Here is a 22,752-nt window from a genome sequence, read left to right on the forward strand (position 1 = left end):
CAACAGATGGTCATCCAGTCTCTGTTTAAAGACCTCCAAGGAGGGAGACTCCACTACTCTCGGAGGGAGTTTGTTCCACTGTCGAACAGCCCTTACTGTCAGGAAGTTCCTCCTAATGTTGAGGTGGAATCTTTTTTCCTGTAGTTTGCATCCATTGCTCTGGGTCCTAGTCTCTGGAGCAGCAGAAAACAAGCTAGCTCCCTCCTCAATATGCATGAACCTAAAACAGATGATAAAGAAGTGCCAGGCCTAAGGAGGGTATTCCATATTTTGAATACAGGAGCTGATATGACGTGTGTTCCATTCTGGGTTGATTTCACCCACTTCATGATTTGGGATGCTATCCCATTTTTCTACTGCTCAGGTATTCAACTGGATGAGAACCTTGAACAGATGCAACAGGGGACAATGATGCGCAAGGTCAAATCTAAGAACTGGAAAAAACAACGGTTCTTCCTGTTGAAGGATGACTGCATGACTGTTTGGTACAAATCCAAGATGTCTGGCAATGCCAAATCTGCATGTGAGTTTGACTCTCTGATTTGTATTCTCAGATTGTAGCTGGACACCTACAGAACTGCTTAATGAAGTTTGAACAATGCCATTTGTTGATATGATTCAGAATGAGAGAACTAAAAGATAACCCACAGCTTTTTAGCCCAGCTCTTCATATCACACTAAGTAAAGTGCTGGGCTGAATAACTCTGGATCTGCATCAGAGTCATGCAGGTTAATTTAAAGTTGTGCCAGTTATTATGCTATGGACATTTTTGAACATCAACATATGCACCTGATTTCAAAACTTTAGATTCTTTCAAGATACATTTTACATGTATGAGAAAAGTGGGGCAATAGGCTCTGAGATACATTGATCTTGTCTGTCACATCTGGCTGTGCAAGTAAGTGTAGTCCTATTAATGAAGTAGAGTGAAGCAGTGACCTCACTACGATATAAGACATCAATTGCTGGTGACTTCATTTTTAAATAAAACTATGGCCTGTTACAGACTGCCAAAATAAAGCTGCTTCGGGTCTCTTTGGAGGTATGCTGTTTAAATGATGCATGCATCCTAAGAATCCGGAAGCTGCACTAAAGCTGCACTCCAGTGCTTAGGAAGGGAGTGTGGCTTTGGCACGACCTCCGGACTCTTAGGACCCATGCATCATTTAAATAGCATACCTCCAAAGAGACCCGAAGCAGCTTTATTTTGGCAGTCTGTAACAGACCTATGTAAGGTTTTATTTAAATTCACAATTTACACTTTGGTTACCAAAGTATCTTTTACCCCCTCCCCAATGATTCAAAATATTGCAACCTCTTTATCAAGGAGAATTATGTATACTTGTCAATTGCCATCAAGTTGGCTTTCACTGATGACAACCCTATGAATGGCAGACCTCACGGAACTCTAGCCATCAATAGCCCTGCTCAGGTCTTGCAAACTCAGAGCCATGGTTTTCTTGGTTGAGTCTATCTACCGGTAATATGGTCTTTCTCTTTTCCTACTGCCTTCAGCGTTAACAAGCATTATTATTTTGAGTCATGGCATTCCATGATTTGTCTAAAGATTTGTTGTTGTTGTTTTGTTGTGTAACTTCAAGTTGTTTTTGACTTGGTGACCCTAAGGTGAAACTATCATGGGGTTTTCTTGACAAGATTTGTTCAGAGGAAGTTTGCCATTGCCTTCTCCTGAAGCTGAGAGCATGGGAGTTGTCCAAGGTCACTCATTCCCAAGCAGAAAATTGAACCCTGTTCTCCAGAGTCAAAATCCAGTGTGCAAACCACTATGGAGTTTATCACACCAGGCACTTCTATTGCCCAAACGTCATCAAAATGGGGCAGAAGCATCCATGGTGTAATCGCGCCTGGCGCTACTGAAAGGAAGCGGAAGCATTTTCGTCATGGAATTACCAGGGAATCATCAGGAAAACAGCCCTTTTCTTATTAACGATTTAATCAGTTAATAAGAAAAGGGCTGTTTTCCTGACGATTTCCTGGCGATTCCATGACGAAAACAGTTCCATTTCCCTTCAGTAACACCAGGCGCAATCACACCATGGACACTTCCACCTTGTTTTGATGACGTTTGGGCTACAGACTTGCCTGATATGATAAACTCCTATGAACCTTATCACACACAAATCCCACTCAGAAACGGGATTTTAAAAGTAGATAAAACTCGCAAATGTGGGAAGCTTTTCAGACGCATTTGCACCAAACTGCAATAACATGAAAATAAAGCAAATGGAAAGTGGACAAAAACAACACTTTTTTTACTTTTGGGAAGTTCCTGAAAGTAAAAAGGTGTCGGTTTTGTCCATTTTCTGTTCTCTTTATTTTCACATTATTGCTGTTTGGAAGAAACATCCTGCATTTGCAAGTTCTTTCTACTTTTAAATCCCATTTCTAAGCATGATAAGGTCCTATGTCAGATAGCCACAGTTTAGTAATTTTCGCTTTTCATGAGAGTTTATTTATTTGTTCTTAGACCCATTTAACTGTTTTTTTTGGCAGCCCATGGTGTCCAGAGTATTCTCCTCCAGCACCACATTTTAAATGACTTGATTCTCTTGTCACCTTTCTTCACTATTGATCTTTCTTAACCATACACAGATATTGGAAATACTATAGTGTGAATGATGTTGATATTCAGTAATATAATGAGAGTGTATACTACAAAGCTCTTGAATTTAGATATTTTTATTGTAAGCAGTGAAGTTGTATGTCCTTCTTCTGTGTGTTGCACAATCTGTTGCAGTACGAGTAATGGGTGCTTCTATTTGTTATCCAGACACATTTTATGTCCTCTTGGAATTTCTCTGAACCCTCTGCTCTGCTGCTGTGACTTCCTCAGGATGGTGGTTTGCTGGGCAAAGCAGTCTTGCCTTCAACTAAACTTGTTATCACTGTTGGCTTATGCTGTCCACACTTTCATTTTTTTGTTTGTTTATTTGCTACATTCCACTATTGATCCAACAAAAAAACCCAACAATATTTCTCTTCGTTCTATGATTCCATGATTCTATGATCTAAGTTGTTTGTTCTGTGGCACCTAACCTGCACCAATGACACTGTTCCTCTGCTAAGGTAGTATAAGAGCAGGTGGATGGCTGTAAGAGAAACGCTAAATAAACAAATCCATAAATAAATGAGTGGCTAGCTAATGATGCCTCTACTCCCTATGGGGACCAACCTGAGAAGTCAAGGCTTATTTCTATAACATAATCTGAATTTCCTTCACAATGGCTAATTGTTCCTTGTTATCCTCTCCCAAGTCTCAGTGAGTGATGTGGAGACGGTGCGTGAGGGGCACCAGTCAGAGGTACTGCAAAGTCTAGCTGAGGAATTCCCAGCGGATTGCTGTTTCACAGTTGTCTTCCATGGGCGGCGTAACAACCTGGACCTAATTGCTGGCTCAGCAGAGGAAGCTCAGTGTTGGATCCAAGGCCTGCGGCGCCTTGTGGAGATTGTCACTAACATGGATCAGAGGGAGAAGATAGATCAATATCCTTGCATATAGTCATCCACTGTTCACTTTTCTCCTATGCCTTTTTCCACAAAAGGGGATGTTGGATTGGATCTCAATGCAGGCTAGCCCCACTGAAAAACATGGAAGTTGCACTAAAGTTGGGTCCCATTGATTTCAATGAGTCTGTTCTAAATATTTCTAAGTCTGGATCCAAAAGAAAATCTGATCATGTTTACATGTCATAATACTTAATACTGTATACATTGTAAGGAAAGGATGTAGTTTGTTGGTGGTAGTGTCTTCAATTTGTTACTGTCTTACGGCAACCCTAAGGCAAACCAATTACGGGGTTTTCTTGGCAAGTTGCTTCAGATGATTCCCCCCCGCATCCTCTGAGGCTGAGAAAGTGTGACTTGTCCAAGGTCACACAGTGGGTTTCTATGGCCAAGTGAAGATTTGAACACTGCTCTCTAAAGTCCTAGTCTCTACACCAAATTGGCTCTCTCAGGATATAGCTTCATGGCATGCAAAAGTTTCCAGTTTCAGTTCCTAGTATCTCTAAACAGAGATGTAAAATTTCTGGAAATTTTGGAGTCACTTTTAAAAAAACAGTTTTTCCTCCAATTTTTTTCAGAAAAAAATTGTAATTTTTGGAAAAATTTTAAAAATGCAAAAATTAGCACTTTTTACAGATTGAAAGTTACTTTAAAGTTACTCTGTTACTTTAAGAACATAAAATATGACTATGAACTATTTGATTTGGCATAAAATTATCACAATTGGTATATTAAAATACGGTATATTCAAACAGTTACTGTAAATAGAATTTACTTTTATTTTTTAAAAATATATATTTGTAACAAATGGAGTAATAATCTACTGAACTTTGGTTTTGCTAGTTTATGTGGAGAAGGCAAAAAAAACTTAAAAAAACACAGAAGAAATCATCAACATTAGTAATAAAAAAAATTATATTTCCTCTCCACAGTATCAAATATACATAAAGCATCCATTCCCTTAAAAAGAATTGGGGGTGGGGGGTCAGGAGAGAAGTGTGTGGAAGGTACTAAGATTCAATTAATAGGCATGAATTTTAATCAGATTCATTTCCCAAACTCTGGGCTGCATCCACACTGCAGAAATATTCCAGTTTGACACCACTTTAACTATCATGACTCAATGCTAGGGAATCCTGGGAATTGTAGTTTGTTGTGGCATCATAACTCTCTGACACAGAAGGCTAAATTCTATAGCATTAAGCCATGGCAGTTAAAGTGGTGTCAAACTGCATTATTTCTGCAGTGTGGATGCGGTCCTGGTTATCAGTATCAGTTTCAGTCTCTGCTTCTGCTCTGTTATCATTACAGGATGATGAACTTCTAAAATCTGTAGGTGTACCTGGATTAAAAGAAGCTTCTCTGCCCTTCTCTACCCTTTTTTGATTTAGTGTGAGTGTTCCCAAACGTAGACCAGATTCTTTCAGTGCCGCTTAAAGAAAGAAATGCATCTTGCTCTTGCATTAGAGAGTTCAGTTTGTAATCTAGGACTTGCTTATCCTCATTCAGTGCACAGAAATTAAAATAATCAGATATTGTATGTAGTTTTTAGAAATGATTTGGAGAATATATGAACACCTTCTCTTGAAGATTTTATTCATCATGCTGAAATAAAACATTCTGTAATTGGGTTTTTGCCTTTTTTTTAATTTTCCCAATTTTTTGTAAAAATAAACAAAAAAGGCTTCAGGGAAAAAAAGGAAAAAACAGTGTTCCCCCCCCCCCCAAAAAAAAAAAAAACCCTTTTCCTGTTTTTCCCCCAGGTCTTCCCATCTTTATCTCTAGGTAGGACTGGAGAAAGAAGTTTTCATGTCTGAAACTTCAGGGACTTTCTGCCAGCATGTAGAAAACACTGGGCTAGGTTGAACAATGATCTGACAATGTATAAAAAACTATGTTCCTATATTATGGTATTGTCCTCCTATAGCTTTTGCATCTTTCTCTTTACACTCTTCACAGTTTTAGCTGTCTTCATTTAATTACTTCTTTTTGTGGTACAGTACTTCCCAATCAATTAATTTCTTATGCCATAGTTCCTCCTGAAGTAACCGCCTACAGCATACAAGCATATCTTGCCTCAGTTGCCTTTTGTCTCTCATGATCCCATTAGGCATTAGTTCTTTCCAACCCTTTATTTTATATACCCTAGGTAACATAGAACTGCTGATACCAATTCTGGAAAGATTTAAGGATTTGCCCTTTCCATAAATGAAATTTATGGATGGGGGTAAAACCCCATATATAAAGTTGTACTTATTGGATGAAGATTTTTCTCTCGCCCATGCAGCTATCCTGCATCCATGCTATTGGGTCAAGATGAAATTGGCAGTGGGGAATAGATGTTGGGAAGGATAGCTACAAGGTAACATGCTAGATTTCACAAGCTTCTTAACTTGGCAACATTTGGGTAGGCTTGTATACTATGACTAGATTATTTTATGCTTTGAAGACATAGCTCTGCTGAAAACTTCTCTTTTCCTTAACCTACATCTTGGACTGCTGCACATGGATCGGTGACTGGTTCCAGAAAGCAGATAAAGACAAGGATGGACGCATGAACTTCAAGGAGGTGCAGCACTTGCTTAGGATGATGAATGTGGATATGAATGAGGATCATGCCTACCGGCTATTCCAGGTGAATTTGGATAGTGATATGAAGACGATATGGAACTGAATCATGTATATGGCATTCTTTGCTAATCCATCAAATGGTGACATCTAATTCTTTACACAGCCAGATTGCAACCATGATAAGCCTGTAGATCTACTACGTCTTCTTGCAATATCTCGCAACATCTACCTCCAAACCTGGCTATTTGATCTGTTTGCCAGCTCTTCTCCCTCTCACCAACCTTGGTTGTGGCTAGTTGCTTACTTGAATGCATTGCCTGTATAGGTTAGCCTTCCCCAGGCATTTGCCTTCAGTACAGCAAACAGTCAGACTTCTGTATCCACAGATTTTTTGTACATGGTTTCAAACATCCACGGCTTAAAATTTTTATATATATATACCAAAAAGCAAAGCTTGATTTTGCCATTTTATAATAAGGGGAACCATTTTAATATCTATTGCATTTAATGGAACTTCAGCATCCATGAATTTTCATATCCACGGGGGAGGGGGGGACAGGTGTCCTGGAACCAACCCCATTGTATACCATGGACCCACTGTATTCCCTGCAGGCGAAGAAAGGAGATATATCTAGAAGGCGTCCATTTAAGGATAACTGATTTGGAGCTTGGGGTTTCCTTCTGATCACCAAATTTGCAGATCAGGAATACTCCAAAACATTTGAGACTTTATCCTTTTATCTAGTATATGGATGAATGACAAGAGATGATACAATTTCAGGAAATACATTACTCAGTTTTACTGCCACTCTTTGATGCAATCAGATCCATAGAGTTCTTAAAATAAGAAATGTGTGTATGTGCTTTCCAGTCTCTTGGCCATTTATGACAACCCCATGCATTTTGTAGGGTTTCTTAGGTAAGGAATCTTCAGAGGTGGTTTGCCAGTCCCTTCCTCTCAAACATAGTTGACAGCAACTGGTATTCATTGGTGGTCTCCCATCCAAGTACTAACCAGGGCAGACCCTGCTTAGCTTCCAAGATCAAACAGAATCTGGTGCTTTTTGGATATTTAGAGATACTGGAACTAAAAATATCATGTAAGACTTTCACTTGTGATAAAGAGGTGATTACAATGCAATGAAAAGTATTCCCTTCTGTTCATTCATATGCTTGGTATAAGTTTCCCATCTGTAATTGTTTAGCTACTGTGGGAATAGAATGATGAGATAAGGCTTTAGTCTGACCCAGCTCTTATTACAGTGGTATACAACATTGATTGATAAAAGGCTAGGCTAATCATAAAGCAACTTCCTTGTCTCATAGTTGATCTCTTTAGTCAAGGATTATATTACTTTGGTGTACTAAACACCATCCAGTACATTGTTAGTGCTTTAGTAGAATCAGCAGTATGTCTCAGGGTTGCCCACAGTAGCCTTGGGATCCCTTCCTACATTGCTGTGATACTTCTGTTCATTTTCTGTGCATTGGTCAGACCCCTCCCTCCTTTGCAGATGGCTGACAAATCTGAAACAGGAACACTAGAGGGAGAGGAGTTTGTGCTGTTCTACAAGGCACTGACTCAACGGGATGAGGTGCTTGAAATCTTCCAGGAGTACTCTGAAGATGGCAAGAAGCTGACACTGTTGGAGTTTGTGGACTTCCTACAGCAAGAGCAGATGGAGAGCAATGGCACCGATGAGCTTGCCATGGAACTGATTGACAGATATGAGCCATCTGAGACAGGTGGGTGAGGAGGAGAGGATATAGTGGAGAGCTGATGGATCCACAGTCTGGACCAATATCCAGAGTTGACATAGGTTGGCACTGAAGTCCTAAAAGAATCCAGTCTTCCAAGATCAGAGCTTTTAGACACTGAGAGAGGGAAGAGGTGTGTGCAGTTCTTGTCCCAGCAGACGTCCACAAACTATTTACCATTGCCTTTGTCAGTCCATGACACTTATTGTCATAGAAACGGCAGAGACGGCTGCTTTTTCTTGGCTTGTCACAGTCTCCTGTTTCACTGGCTTTGTTTATTTCAGCATTCTTGCTCCTTTGAAGCACCTTTGTTTCCTGGAGGCCCATATTCCTTGACACTGTTTTCTCTCCCTGTTGGTCCAATCTTTCCCACAGCCAAAGCTCGCCATGTTCTGAGCACGGACGGATTCCTCATGTATCTGTGCTCGCCAGATGGCTCCATCTTCAACCCTGAGCACAGGAAGGTCTACCAGGATATGTCTCAGCCCCTCTGCCATTATTTTATCTCCTCCTCTCACAACACATACCTGATGGAGGACCAGCTACGAGGACAGAGCAGCGTTGAGGGATATATCAGGTATTGCAATCAAAAGATAGAAGATACAGTGGTTTAGATACTCTGTCCTATGGGGGGAAAGATGAAGCATAAACAATATCTCACTGCCTGCTCTTCCTTGATCCTCTTTTGGCTTTAACCATAGGTTATTCTTCCTATGGGATCCAGTGTGGTGTAGTGGTCTGAGCACTGGACTATAATAATAATAATAATAATATGTTTTATTTATAGACCACTATTCCGCAATGATCATAGCGGTGTACAGTAAAAATCGTAATGCGATACAAAATACAAGGTGACAAAGGAGGGAGAAGTCTCGTCCTTCAGGCAGTCCCTGATGTTGCTGGGTCTGCCTGATGACTCCCTCTGAGGCTGAGATGACAGTTGAGGAGGGAGGGGCCTCTTCCTTCAGGCAGTCCCTGATGTTGCTGGGTCTGCCTGATGGCTCCCTCTGAGGCCAAGATGACAGTTGAGGAGGGAGGGGCCTCTTCCTTCAGGCAGTCCCTGATGTTGCTGGGTCGGCCTGATCGCTCCCTCTGAGGCCGAGATGACAGTTGGGAAGGGAGAAGTCTCGTCTTTCAGGCAGTCCCTGATGTTGCTGGGTCTGCCTGATGGCTCCCTCTGAGGCCGAGATGACAGTTGAGGAGGGAGGGGCCTCTTCCTTCAGGCAGTCCCTGATGTTGCTGGGTCTGCCTGATGACTCCCTCTGAGGCCGAGATGACAGTTAAGGAGGGAGAAGTCTCGTCCTTCAGGCAGTCCCTGATGTTGCTGGGTCTGCCTGATGGCTCCCTCTGATGCCGAGATGACAGTTGAGGAGGGAGGGGCCTCTTCCTTCAGGCAGTCCCTGATGTTGCTGGGTCTGCCTGATGACTCCCTCTGAGGCCGAGATGACAGTTGAGGAGGGAGGGGCCTCTTCCTTCAGGCAGTCCCTGATGTTGCTGGGTCTGCCTGATCGCTCCCTCTGAGGCCGAGATGACAGTTGAGGAGGGAGGAGCCTCTTCCTCCAGGCAGTCCCTGATGTTGCTGGGTCTGCCTGATGACTCCCTCTGAGGCCGAGATGACAGTTGAGGAGGGAGGAGCCTCTTCCTCCAGGACTCTAGAGACTAGGGTTCAAATCCTTGTCAGCCTTGGAAACCCAATGGGTTACCTTGGTCAAATCACATTGTCTCAACCTCAGAGGAAGGCACTAGCAAACTACCCTCTGAACAAATCTTCTCAAGAAAATGCTGTGATAATCTTGCCAAGAATATCCTGCCTTAAAGTTGCCATAAGACATAAGTAAACAATTTGAAGACACACAACAGCAATATTCTTCCTGTCCACAGGTTCATTTGGCCTCTAATTGTCAGATGCCTCTTAGAATGAACACCTCCCTGAGAAAGACTTAAATAACAGAACATTAGAGTTAGAAAGGATTTCTGAGTTTCCCTGTCAACCATCCACCAATGCAGGGAGTGTACACCTAAAGCACCCCTGAGAGATGGCCATATGTTTAAAAACCTCCAACACCTTCCAAACCAGTTTGTACAGCTCTTTCCCTAGGAAAGTCTTCCTAACATTTAGTCAGAATCACTGGGTGACCTTGGGCAAGTCACACCCTCTCAGCCTCAGGGAACAGCAATGGCATACCTCCCTCAAACAAATCTTGCCAAGAAACCTTAGGGTTTCCATAAATTGGAAATGACTCGAAGGCCTACAACAACCACAACAAGTACATGCAAGTTAAAGCACATTAATCCACATAACCTGCAACTTCATCTTGCTGTAGTCGTCTATTTGTCCATGCTAGTTCACCTTTTTGCTGGCAACAGCAGCTGCTTCAGTGCCTCTCCAAGCCAAGCTATCTGTGTGACAGAAGTTTCCTGTAGATTCCTGTGCCATCTTTCCTTACTGGAACTCCTACACCTTTTAACAGCTGCTAAGTGCTGAGAATTAAACAAAAGCTAATTTTTGTGAAGTCGAAGGCTTTCATGTCCGGCATCCATGGTTTTTTGTGGGTTTTTCGGGCTATGTGGCCATGTTCTAGAAAATTTTCTTCCTGACGTTTCGCCAGCATCTGTGGCTGGCATCCTCAGAGAATGCTTTGCCTGGAAAAAGTTGGGTGTATATATACTGTGTGAGCCTGTGTGAGCTAATTTTTGTACTGCTTTCCTCTCTATCACTACAGGAAGAAAAATGTACAAGTTGAATTTCTCACAGTCTTGCAACTGTTAAGGGCACAAGAGTTTCTTCCAGAAAAGATGTTGGCTACCCTGATCATGTTGTGAGCCTATGAGAAAAAGGTACCCACATTTTCTGGGTACACAGAACGGCCAGAATCCTACATTGCTTATCATAGTATAAGTATTTGGTGATGGTGTTATATTACTCAACTTTTATAATGAGTACCAATGTAGGGTAATATATGTGAATCCCCAGTGAATGTGATGACTATCAGTGCAATGCACATTCACATGCTATTATGTACTTTAATGCACTACAATCCCACATTCGCAATTCTGCTGATGTGTTGTCAGCTGGATATGACCTTGTGTATTCCACCCCCTCCTTCATCTGAAAACAGATGCAATGGGTACAGAGTTGCAGGACTGAGCGATAGTGGCACCTATTCCTCTCCAGGATCAAACTCTCAAAAGTGTTCTGTTAGTTTCACATAAATGCCAGCAGGTTACACCACAGGACTGGCTGACTTCCCAGTCCTGTAATGTTAGAGGCACTCTACTCCCATGAGTTTTTTTGTACTTTGAAAAGTGTCTCTTGTACCCCACAAGTAATGATTTCATGGATAAACATGTACACATGAATGCATAGCTTTAAAAAAATGGTAGCATCAGTGAAGCGTTGTCAGAAAGAAAAGGACAGATGGAAAGAGTTGCTAAAGCAATTGGTTCATTCTGCAATGGAGAGATCTCCTGTGAGAAATCTGTTTTTATATTATCTGCCTTCACCTTTCACCCGTATCATTTACAATATCCAAGCACTAAAGTAAAAGCATAGAAAGCTTTCATTTTGGAATGCCTGATACAATGACTGCTAATTCCAAGTGAGCACAGATAAGGTGTGATGGACTTGGCAGTGTGCAGATGAAGCACAAGAGGTTCCCCCGTGTTGGTAACAGGCCAACAGTGGAGAGTGCTACCTGGGCAGTAAGAAAGGCTCATTAGTTACCTTCTTTCCTCCTGCAGGGCTCTGAAACGGGGCTGCCGCTGTCTAGAGGTAGACTGTTGGGACGGGTCTAATGGGGAGCCCATTGTCTACCATGGCCATACCTTCACCTCTAAGATCCCTTTTCGGGAAGTTGTGACAACCCTTGAGAAATATGCATTCCGGGTAGGTTGTACTTTTTTGAAATAGAGAAGGAGGGGTCCCCTCATTGGGGAAGTCGGGGAAGAGAAGATATTGTAGAGGATGTATATCTATGGAACCAAGACGGAGAGTTCAGTGCTTGTTCTATCATTAGACCTAATAAAATGACCATCTCAGGTAGCAAATGTTGGGAGCAGAGGCAGCTTTCAATATAATAATGGAATCATAGTGTTGGAAGAGACCTCAAGGGCCATCAAATCCAATCTGCTGCCACGCAGGAATACACAATCAAAGCACCCCCAACAGATAGCTGTCCTTAAAGGCTGTCCTTAAAAACCTCCTAGGAAGGAGGCTCTAACACACTCAGAATGTGTTCCACTGTCAAACAGCTCTTATTGTCCAGAAGTTCTTCCCAATGTTGAGGTGGAATTTCTTTTCTTGTAGTTCACATCCACTGCTCTGTGCCCTAGTCTCTGGAGCAGCAGAAAACAAATTTGCTCCATCCTCAATATGACATCCCTTCAAATATTTAAACAGAGCTATCATATCACCTATTAACCTTCTTTTCTCCAGGTTAAACCTACCCAGCTCCCTAACTTCACCATTTTGATCACTCTCCTCTGGACACGCTCCAGCTTGTCAACATCCTTTTTGAATTTTGGTGCCCAAAACCCAAAAATTATGGTGTCCCCTTCTGCTAAAGTACAATTTTCCACCCCCATTGCTACCCACTAACCTAGCCTTTTGTCTCTGTCCCATGACAAGTGTTGAAAGATTTCAGCTGCCAGTCCAGTCAGCTTCTGTATGTGGACTGGGAAAGGGGTGTCATCTTGTCCTTTGCTTCAGGCAAAGTCTTTGGTCATCATCCAGACTGCATCCTGAAGTACTGACCCTATTCCCATCTCTTCATGAAAGGCACTTTAGAACACAGACTTGTTCCAACTGACTATGATTTCACTACAGTATTTTTAAATAGTGGCTTCATCCTTGCTCATTCCTAAAATCTCTAGGGAGTTTATCAAACAAGGGGAATTGGAAGTATAATCCGATGGCAATCTGAATGCAATCATGGGGTTTAACGTTATTGCGTGATAACCCACTACACATAAATTCAGGCAATAGGAAGTCAGTCCAAATGCAATCATGTGGTTTCACGTTATTGCGTGATAGACTGCCACACGCAAATTCGGGCAATGGCATGCTATTTTCTGGCAATGCGAAGCCAGTTCGAATGCAATGGGTATTCATGTAATTGCGCCAGACTAGTGACTTTAAGTGAATGCATTCTGGCCCCACTTTCTTTTCATTCGAATTTAAGAGAAATTCCTCCCATTTGATAAACTCCTAGGAATCATTTTCTCTTGAGTAGAAAGAACTTACTGTCCTTCCTGTGCTTCCATTCCCAGTGGCTTTTGCAATAGCCCCACTTCCTTCTTTCCCACTCTATTGTTTATCTTCATCCTTCCAGAGCCATGAGCCTATCATTGCCTCATTCTGCACTTCCTTGATCCCACAGGCTTCTGAATACCCTGTTATCCTATCTATCGAAAACCACTGCAGTATAGAGCAGCAGGATATCATGGCACAACAGCTGAAAGGAATTCTGGGAGAGCAACTCCTCCTCAACACTATTGATGGGCGAGTCCCCATGCAGCTGCCTTCACCTGAGGTAAGGATATGAAGTGATGGTTCATCTTTTCTCAAACTGGGCTTGCAGATCTTGATAGCCCTGAGTGGATAAACATGTGTAAGAACACCTGTTGCAATCTGAACCATTAAAAAGGTGACCATTTTGATGGCAACCATTGAGTGGGTCCTTGTTGGTGGCTGCTTGAAAGGTATGAGATTTTCAAGGGGAAGCTGGGATGGCCTCCTCTCTGTTGTCCTTCCACTAGCAAGAAAAGACCTTTGTCTTCAAGTAGGATGTTGGCAGTTGATAGGTTACTGAGAGAGCTGGGGTGTGAGAATGTACTAGGAAACTTTTTCAGATGGGGGGGTTGTTTGAAGTGAAGATGGGGTTTTACAAATAGACTTAACCAGGATGTGACTGGTGGAACTGGACTGTCTGGGGCAGGAAGATCTCCTTCCTGTAATGCATGCTTTGTGCTGTTATGGTCCCCATGTCTTTCTGCTCCTGCAGGAGCTGAAAGGAAAGATTATTCTGAAGGGGAAGAAGATTGGTTACCTGGAGGATTCTCTGAATGAGCAGCCAGATGAGATGCCAGAGCAGGAATATGGTGAGGAGGAGGCGGTGGAGGAAGAGGAGGGAGCAAATCCAGGGGAAGAAGCCCTGCGCAATGAAGACAAGAGGAAAGAGAAGGTTGGCTGGTTCATTGGTTTATGTATCCCATTTTACTCCAATAATAATAATAATAATAATAATAATAATTTATGTATAGCCCACCCATTCACAAGGAATCCAGGCAGGTTACAGCAATAAAAATACAGAGAATACAATAAAATAAGATAAAAGAGAGTGACGTAATTCACAGAATTTACAGCTAGACTTGATGGAACTGGGCCTGTCTTTTTCACTCTCTCCCAGGTCTGAGGATGACAGTAGGTATGGAGGGAGGGTTCTTCTTCTTGAAGCAGGAATTTTATTTTAATTAATTTTAATTTAATTCTTCTCATTAAATTTAAGAGAAGAATTGGTGGACAGAGTGACGTAAGTCACAGTAAACGGGGAGAGGAACTAGGTAGGGAAGGCCTGCCGAAAGAGATACGTCTTAAGAGCCTTCTTAAAGGCTGTAAGAGTAGAAATGTGGTGGATTTCCTTTGGCAGGTCATTCCATAGCTTTGGAGCAGCAGTGGAGAAGGCCCTCTGAGTAACTGAGATTAGTCTAGATTTTTTTGGCTGAAATAGATTCTTCCCCAAGGACCTTAGAGTGTGGTATGGACAGTACGGAAGAAGGCGTTCCCTTAAGTATTCTGGACCCAAGCCATGTAGGCTTGGGTCCAGACACCTTGTACAACACCTTGTACCTTGCTCGGAAACTAATTGGCAGAAGGGATTTCAAAGCCAGTGTTATGTGATCGTTACGACGAGAACCTGTAATTAACCTGGCTGCCATGTTCTGTACAAGTTGAAGTTTCCGAACTTGGCACGAGGATAGCCCCATGTAGAGCACATTACAGAAGTCCAATCGAGAGGTGACCAGCGCATGTACTACTGTTTCAAGGTCTTCCAGTTCCAGGAAGGGGTGCAGCACTCAGAGGGGAGATGCCATCTTTAGTCACTGCATCAGTCTGAGACATAGAAGTTTATCGCATGGGGGTTAAACCACTCCCCAGCACGTTCTAACGGGGGCGAGCGTGGGCGCGCACGGAACGCGATGGGCACCGGATGGGGCCCAAAACGCGACTTTATCGCACGGGGGGCCGCCGCTGCCGCGCGTTCCCATCGCGTCCCAATTTGGTTCCAGAGGGCGCCATTTCTGGGAACTGTTTCAAAGCGTCCCCAGAAATGGCGCCCTCTGGAACCAAATTGGGATGCGATGGGAACGCGCGGCGGCGGCGGCCCCCCGTGCAATAAAGTCGCGTTTTGGGCCCCATCCGGTGCCCATCGCGCCCCCGCTCGCCCCCGTTAGAACGCGCTGGGGAGCGGTTTAACCCCCATGCGATAAACTCTATAGAGAAATATATTTGGGTGTCCTCAGCGTACTGATAACACCCCGGCCCATGTCTCCGGATGATCTCGTCCAGCGGCTTCATGTAAATATTAAACAGCATGGGAGACAGGATGGTGCCCTGGGGGACACCAAATTTTAGCTCTCTTTTAGAAAAGCAACTGTCTCCCAGCGCTACCATCTGGAATCTGCCTGAGAGGTAGGACCGGAACCACTGTAGAACAGTGCCTCCGAACCCAACTCTCTCAGGTGTTCCAGATAGATGCCATGGTCTATGGTATCAAAGGCCGCTGAGAGGTCCAAAAGCACTAACAGGGTCAAATTTCCCCTGTCAATGCCCAGACGGGGATCATCAACTAAGGCAACCATGGCTGTTTCATCTCTGTATCCTGCCCTGAAGCCGGTTTGAAATGGGTCCAGATAATCGGTTTCATCCAAGACTGCATGTAGTTGATTGGCAACCACTCTCTCGATTACCTTGCTCAAGAATGGCAACAAGACTGGCCTATAGTTATTTCTATCCAGGGGGTCCAGGGAGGGCTTTTTAAAGAGTGGTCTGACCTCTGCCACCTTAAGAAAAGAAGGCAGGGTACCCTCCCTGAAGGATGCATTGATTATATTTTTCAGCATCAGCGTGACTGTATTACCCCCTGGACAGCCAGCCAGGATGGGTAAGGGTCAAGAGGGCAAGTCGTGTTTTTTTTCAGACTACTAAGGAGTTTGTCCATGTCCTCATATTTACCGACTCAAATTGATCCAGTCTAACAGTAATGGCGGGGGTGTTGGATGCCTCTCTCTCTCAAATATGGCACACAAGGCAGTTTACAGCATTGTTTAAAACTAAATACAGGCAAATCAATCATATTATTTAAAGAACATACCAACATAAAAAAACTTTTGCATTAAAAACAGCACTAAATTAAAAACAGTTTAAAAGCATTTAAAACATGACAAATGAGAGGAAAGTGCAGCACCTCTCTATAAAAAATATCCTTCCACAACAACAAGGCCCCATAGGAGGAGGAGGAGGAGGTGGCCTTTGCCTACTAATGGAAAGTGTTCTTTTCACCAAAAATGTATGGACCACCTTAGTGATCAGGTCTCAGTGGTCAGATCTACCCAGGAACAGACATTGTAGACAAATAATAGTCGAGCTATGTTGATTCAGCAGGAGTGCCCATAGTTTCCACTGCGAAGAGAGGGCAGCTCAGTACAGTTTTTAAACTACTTGGGAGTTAGCAGCAAGGGCATATCTTCCTATCATGAATCTTTCTTCATATAAGAGTCAAACTACAGGTACACACACACACACACACACACACACACAGAGAGAGAGAGAGAGAGAGAGAGAGAGAGAGAGTATTACTCTACCAAGCACCTTCCAGATGTTTTGGACTAAAACTCTCATAATCTCACCACCAACCATATTATTGTTAGAACCATACGTACTATTTTTGAAAGGATAAATGTCAAAAACTAACTTTGGGGCCTCTTCCATGCTAAACATGCAGGATCCCACTGACTTGTGGCTCTTTTCTAATTGAGATCATTCAAAGAAAAGCCAGTTATGGTGTTTTGTTTGTTAGAGCTGCCACCCTAAAAAAATTTGTTAATTGATGCCAAGTTGACTTCGGCTTATGACGACCCTATGAATGAATGACCTTCAAGTCACTATGGCCCTTATCACACGTGAGACTGCAACTCAAATCCAGAGCCAATTCAAATTGAAGGAGAAGCAGAGTCAATTTGAATCCAAGGCAATTCACGTGATGAATTATCACACATGAAGAACGAAATTGTGGTGATTCCTGAGTCAAAGCGGACTGAGTGCACATTAAATTATCACACCAGAACATACCATGTGGATTCAACTATTCGAATTGGGACCCTTGCGCATGCTCAGTGGGGCTCTGAACGCATTGTGAACCTTTGCACTTCTGAGGTGAAGAAGGGGGCCACTTCCTGGTTCCATTTTCACGTGAATGCTAGCCTCACGTGAAAGATTGCTTCACGTTTCTTCTTCCCTTCTATTTTCCCATCCCTTGCTGCCAAATTCAAACAGGTCCTCCGTGTCAGAGCCCCCATCCATTTCAGCCACATCTACCTCTATCCTCCATGTCAGAGCCCCCATCCATTTCAGCTACATCTACATCTATCCTCCTGTCACTCTCCTCATTTATTTCAGCTACATGTACATCTACCTCCTGTCATTCTCCTCATCTATTTCAGCCACATCTACATCTGTCCTCTGTGTCAGAGCCCCCATCCATTTATTATTATTATTATTATTATTATTATTATTATTATTATTATGGAATTATTATTATTAATAAAAAAATCTTCCACTCCAAAATAATCAGCGTAGAAGCTGCAGGTTTACTTGGAAGTAAATCCTTTGGATCTGAAGGAGATCCATTTTGGAGGAGTGCAGAAATGATCTGGTTTTCCTTATTCTCCATGATCCCTAAAATACCACTTCCCTGGATCCAATTCATTCTCCTTCCTTTTGTAACAGTTGCCTTCTCTTAGGTTGCATCCGCACTGGGGTTTGACTCCACTTTCACTGTCCTGGCTCAGTGCTATGGAATTCTGGGAACTGTAGTGCCATGAGACATTGAGCCTTCTCTGCCAGAGAGCTCTGGTGCCTCAGTAAACTAATAACATTGTTATTATTATTATTATTATTATTATTACTTTAAAAATAAATTATTATTTTTAAAACTTTTTTGTTTTATTTTTATTATAATTATTATAATTATTCTCCATGCTCTCCTTCCCTTTGTAACAGTTGCTTTCTCTCTGCACTGGGGAAATAATCTGGTTTGACTCCACTTTAACTATCCTGGCTCAGTGCTACGGAATTCTGGGAGTTGGAGTTTGTTGCTCTCCCAGCCTCCGATGGCCCCCTCCATTGCTCCCATCTCTCCCCCCAGCCTCCTGTTTCATTCCCTTCACCCCTGTCATCTACATCTAAATCTACCCTTCCAAGCACTGGAAACAAATGGGGCACCAGACCAATTTGGATTGAAATAGAAATGAGCTTGGAAACAATTTTTGTGAATTCACTTGTTACTGAATTCACTAAAATGAGGAGTCACTTCGGATTCACTGTGGATGCACCCCGGAATGACCCCCCATAGAAAGCAATCACATGTGGTAATATATCACGTTATCACGTGAATTCACATCGTTGGACCCGCAGTGGCTTTGGATCAGAGCTGGAAAAACCTCTGTGTGATAGGGCTCTCAATCATCAACAGCCCTGTTCAGGTCTTGAAGATTCAGGGCTGTGGCTTCCTGGGTTGAGTATATTAATAAAATACTATTTGGGTAAAAGCCAGAAGTCTGAGAAAGAAAATCATATCTTCTTCCTGCCAGGAAAGGCTTCCTTTTCTGAATTTCCAATACCCAACAACAGAGGAGGTCAGCCAGAGGAAAAAAATATTGTAAATTTACTTGTAGTGTTCCTGTTCCTGCAAGTATCATTCTAATTCCAGTTTTGCAAAATTTGCAAATTAGTTGCCACTTTCTTTTCAGAAAACAAAGCAATCTCTATCCAAGGAGCTTTCCGACTGCATCATCTACTGCAAAAGTGTCCCGTTCTGCAGCTTCCAGCACTCTCGTAGCCACTACAAGCCTTATGAAATGTCCTCCTTTGCTGAATCCAAAACCAGAAAGCTCATCCGTGAGGCTGGTGAGAAGTGTGTGCGTGTGTGTATGTGTGAAGCAGCTGGCAGGCAAAAAACTTAATCCAAACACTTGTGAAACTCAAATATTGCTATTTGCTCATCCCACTTTTCCAAGCAATTTCCAGAAGCACCAGATCAAGTTTCTTGTGGACAAAAATGCACTGACACTTACTTTATTTACAAACATACTAGCAGACAATGCATGTGGACTTGCAAGCAGACTTGCAAACAGGCAGCAGGTCCACTAACTTTATATCAGATTCCAAGACAGCACCTTCTACAGCCCACTTCCACCATCCCCACCACACAGCTTCCATCCTTCTTTCAACTTTAAACAGAAATTTCATAGTTTTATCCCTACATTCCAGCTCAAACTCTTTCTCTGACCATCATCCCTTAGCTGGTAGTTGTCCTGTTTCCCAAGCATTAATAGCCATTGCATTTCAAAGACTGGACAGAATGTTTTTATTTTATTTTTAAAAAGTATGCAGAAACATTATATTAATTATATTAAATTATATATTCTTCTCCTGTTAAATCCCCTGTTAGGGAATGCTGTACATAAAAGCTTGGTGATGATAGATTCATTCACAATAATCAGGATGATCAAACTTACATGTTGTCCATCCACCCAAAAACGTTATTTATTCATGCTTAAGTCTGTAGCATTGATTGGAGAGGAAAAACATTACAAGTTGAGTATCCCCTGTCTGAAAATCTGAAATTTGAAATACTCCAGAATTGCCTACATGGGTGGCTGAGACAGTGACACTTTTGCTTTCTAATGTTTAGTGTACACAAACTTTGTTTCATGCACAAAATTATTTTAAATGTGTATAAAATTACCTTCATGCTATGTGTATAAGGTATATGAAACATACATGAATTTTGTGTTTAAACTTGGGTCCCACCTCCAAAATATCACATTATGTATATGCAAATATTCCAAAATCTGAAAAAATCCAAATTCCAAAACACTTCTGGTTCAAAGTATTTCAGATAAGGGAGGCTCAATCTGTACTAATATTACCTTTACTGTACTTTGATGGCCTTATATTCAACAGGAACAGTGCTTAAGAATGCTTTGAAAGGAGGGAGGAATTCGCCCAGTAATAGATCAACTGGTCTGAGTGGCTTTTCCACCACTTACTTTCTCATCTCTCTGTCTGTGCCTGGAAGAAGTGCTTCTGTCTTCTTCAGCCTTTCCATAGGCCTGGCACCCATCTGTCCCAACACTATTTGGGGATAGCTCCCTGTTGAGAAAAACATAAAAGGCCCCTCTAGTATAAAGACCTCTTTGTCCAAACATCTTTCCAGCCCATTGACTTGACTGCACTGGCTACCCATGTTTTTTGACTAATGGTGTCATAATGTCCTGCAGGGAACGACTTTGTGCGCCATAATGCCTGGCAGTTGACGCGCATCTTTCCCAGTGGCCTGCGAACTGACTCCTCCAATTACAACCCTCAGATTATGTGGAATGTGGGATGCCAGATGGGTATGTATTTTCTGAGTGCCTTCTTCCCCATGTCAACATTCTGTAGAGTAGAAGTCTCCATAATGTACTTGTTCCTAGTCTCAGAGTCAGCCCTAACATTGAGCAGAGTGAGGAAGCTACCTCAAACTGACAATTTTGTATGCTATGAAACAGAAGCAAATTGTGGGTAATTTTCATCTGCTGTTATTTTTACTGCAAGGAAATTGGAAAGGTGTTTCTGGGATTTTCTACGTCAGGTGCCAAAATATCGCAGTTGCCTTTAGATGCTATTCACCTTCACGAGGATTATGAAGAAAGTGGCATTTGCTGCTACATATCAGTCAGCAAAGTATCTCTAGCCTACCTGAACCACTACTCCTATAGTAACTCACTGGTGCTTTTAAACCTTAAGACAGAGTTTTTAACCCTAAGGAAAATTAATCATCAACCACTTCAGCCATCCCTTTTTGATCACCCTCACCCCAGCTTACTGTATGGCTCATACTGGTTGGTCAAAGCACAAGAATTAAAGGTCTTCTGATCTGGAGTCTCTAACTTTTCATAACTTTAGTTATGAACTGTGTTCAGTGTTGCAAACTCTTGCAAAATAAAACCTGATTGAAAATGGAGCTTGGCTGGCAGGATAACCTGCAGCACTAGAAAGGAAATGTTGAGGGGACAAGGTATTAAAATAATTATATAATTAGCACACATTACCAGGGAGCTATGGTTGAATAACGCTCATTCCACAATTAATAGTTGAGTTTGTAGTTTGAAACTTAATTTCTGTTCAGAACACATTATGCATGGATGGAGCTTGCAGATTTATCTCAACTGTTCTCTCATTTGTTTCCATCACTGTTGATCCTAAAGATATTCCTGACTCCTCTTTTCAGTGGCCTTGAATTTTCAAACAGCTGGTACAGAGATGGACCTGTATGATGGGCTCTTCAGCCAAAATGGTGGCTGTGGTTATGTGTTGAAGCCAAGCTTCATGAGGGAGTCAGAAACAACTTTCAGTCCTGAGAACCCCCAAAGCAGCAGTGACAGAAGTCCACTGAACTTAGTCATTAAGGTGAGCCCATGCTTTACTCTTCGTTGCTTTGAGAATAATAATTTCTTGAAACATTAGGGTTAGTTATACTGAGACCACTGATCTATCTAAATGGCTAGGTTGATGCTTTTCTGGCCAGTCTACACAGGCCTACAAATGCAGTTTAGGAGTTTAGTGCACAGCTAAATACTCTGCCTTACCTTGTCCAGTCTGAATCCTCTTCTGGGGCTGGGTATTATCATATGTATTTTGCTGTTGATTCTGCCTCATGCCTAAAACCCACCTAAAACCTGGCTCCCAGCCGCACTCAGCCAGCCAATTTGTAAAGTCGGGAGCTTTCCAGCTTTGCAAATTAGCTGGCTGAGTTCAGATCCTAGCCAGGATTTAGGTGGATTTTAGGCGGGAGGTGGCATCAGTGACAAAATGCATATGATAATATCCAGCTGCATTCTGGAAGAGGATTCAAACTGAGCAAGGTAAGGCAGATTATTTACCTGTGCACTAAACTCCTTAGTCTCACTTCCAACTTTGGCGCATTACATTTTTTTCCATTCCAGTACAGTTTCACAGGGTTTTCTGTTTGTTTGTTTGTTTTTGCTTGAAGGGTATAATTAAAGATGAAACTGACACAATTTTAATCGGTTGCTTTTGAAATAATCTAGGATTTTCTTTACTTTGGGGGGAAGGGGGTGTTCTGAGTCCCAGATTAGAATTTGAATTGATTTGATGGGGAGGTGCATATGTCAAGATCGGTGCCATTTTTTTCTTCGTTTACCATTTGCCTGCACATATTAATTAATTATATTATATTTAATTTATGTTGTGCCTTTTCCAAATATGAGAATCAAGGTAGAAAATGGTGTGGAAATAGCTTAGGGCAGTGGTTCTCAACCTTCCTAATGCTGCAACCCTTTAATACAGTTTCTCATGTTGTGTTGACCCTCAACCATACAATTATTTTCATTGCTGCATGCAAATATATGTTTTATGATGGTCTTAGGCAACCTCTGTGAAAGGGTCATTCAACACGCAATGGGGTCCTGACCCACAGGTTGGGAACCACTGGCTTAGGGTGTAGTTCCACCTTATTCTCATACATGTAAGGGTCTGTTCACATATGGTGCTTCATGTTGCTTAGAAAGTAGGAAAATAAAGCCCATCATTGCTTTTAGCAGTGGGAGGAGTG

At 42.2% G+C, this 22,752-nt stretch overlaps 1 protein-coding gene across 1 annotated transcript in view; it reads left to right on the forward strand.

Annotated features, from left to right (window-relative positions):
* Positions 1–22,752, forward strand: part of PLCD4 (phospholipase C delta 4) — a 62,243-nt gene that overhangs the window by 29,814 nt on the left and 9,677 nt on the right. Inside the window, exons 5-15 of the mRNA XM_089520390.1 lie at positions 365–523; positions 3,277–3,505; positions 6,032–6,161; positions 7,612–7,843; positions 8,231–8,432; positions 11,597–11,741; positions 13,234–13,386; positions 13,858–14,037; positions 18,884–19,040; positions 20,417–20,533; positions 21,409–21,587. Of these exons, the coding sequence (XP_089376516.1) occupies positions 365–523; positions 3,277–3,505; positions 6,032–6,161; positions 7,612–7,843; positions 8,231–8,432; positions 11,597–11,741; positions 13,234–13,386; positions 13,858–14,037; positions 18,884–19,040; positions 20,417–20,533; positions 21,409–21,587 (1,883 nt within the window). The remainder of the gene's footprint in view (positions 1–364; positions 524–3,276; positions 3,506–6,031; positions 6,162–7,611; positions 7,844–8,230; positions 8,433–11,596; positions 11,742–13,233; positions 13,387–13,857; positions 14,038–18,883; positions 19,041–20,416; positions 20,534–21,408; positions 21,588–22,752) is intronic.

This window comes from Sceloporus occidentalis, unplaced genomic scaffold (assembly GCF_023333645.1).
Source record: "Sceloporus occidentalis isolate IW3139 unplaced genomic scaffold, rSceOcc1.0.p SCAF_4, whole genome shotgun sequence".
Lineage (NCBI taxonomy): Eukaryota > Metazoa > Chordata > Lepidosauria > Squamata > Phrynosomatidae > Sceloporus > Sceloporus occidentalis.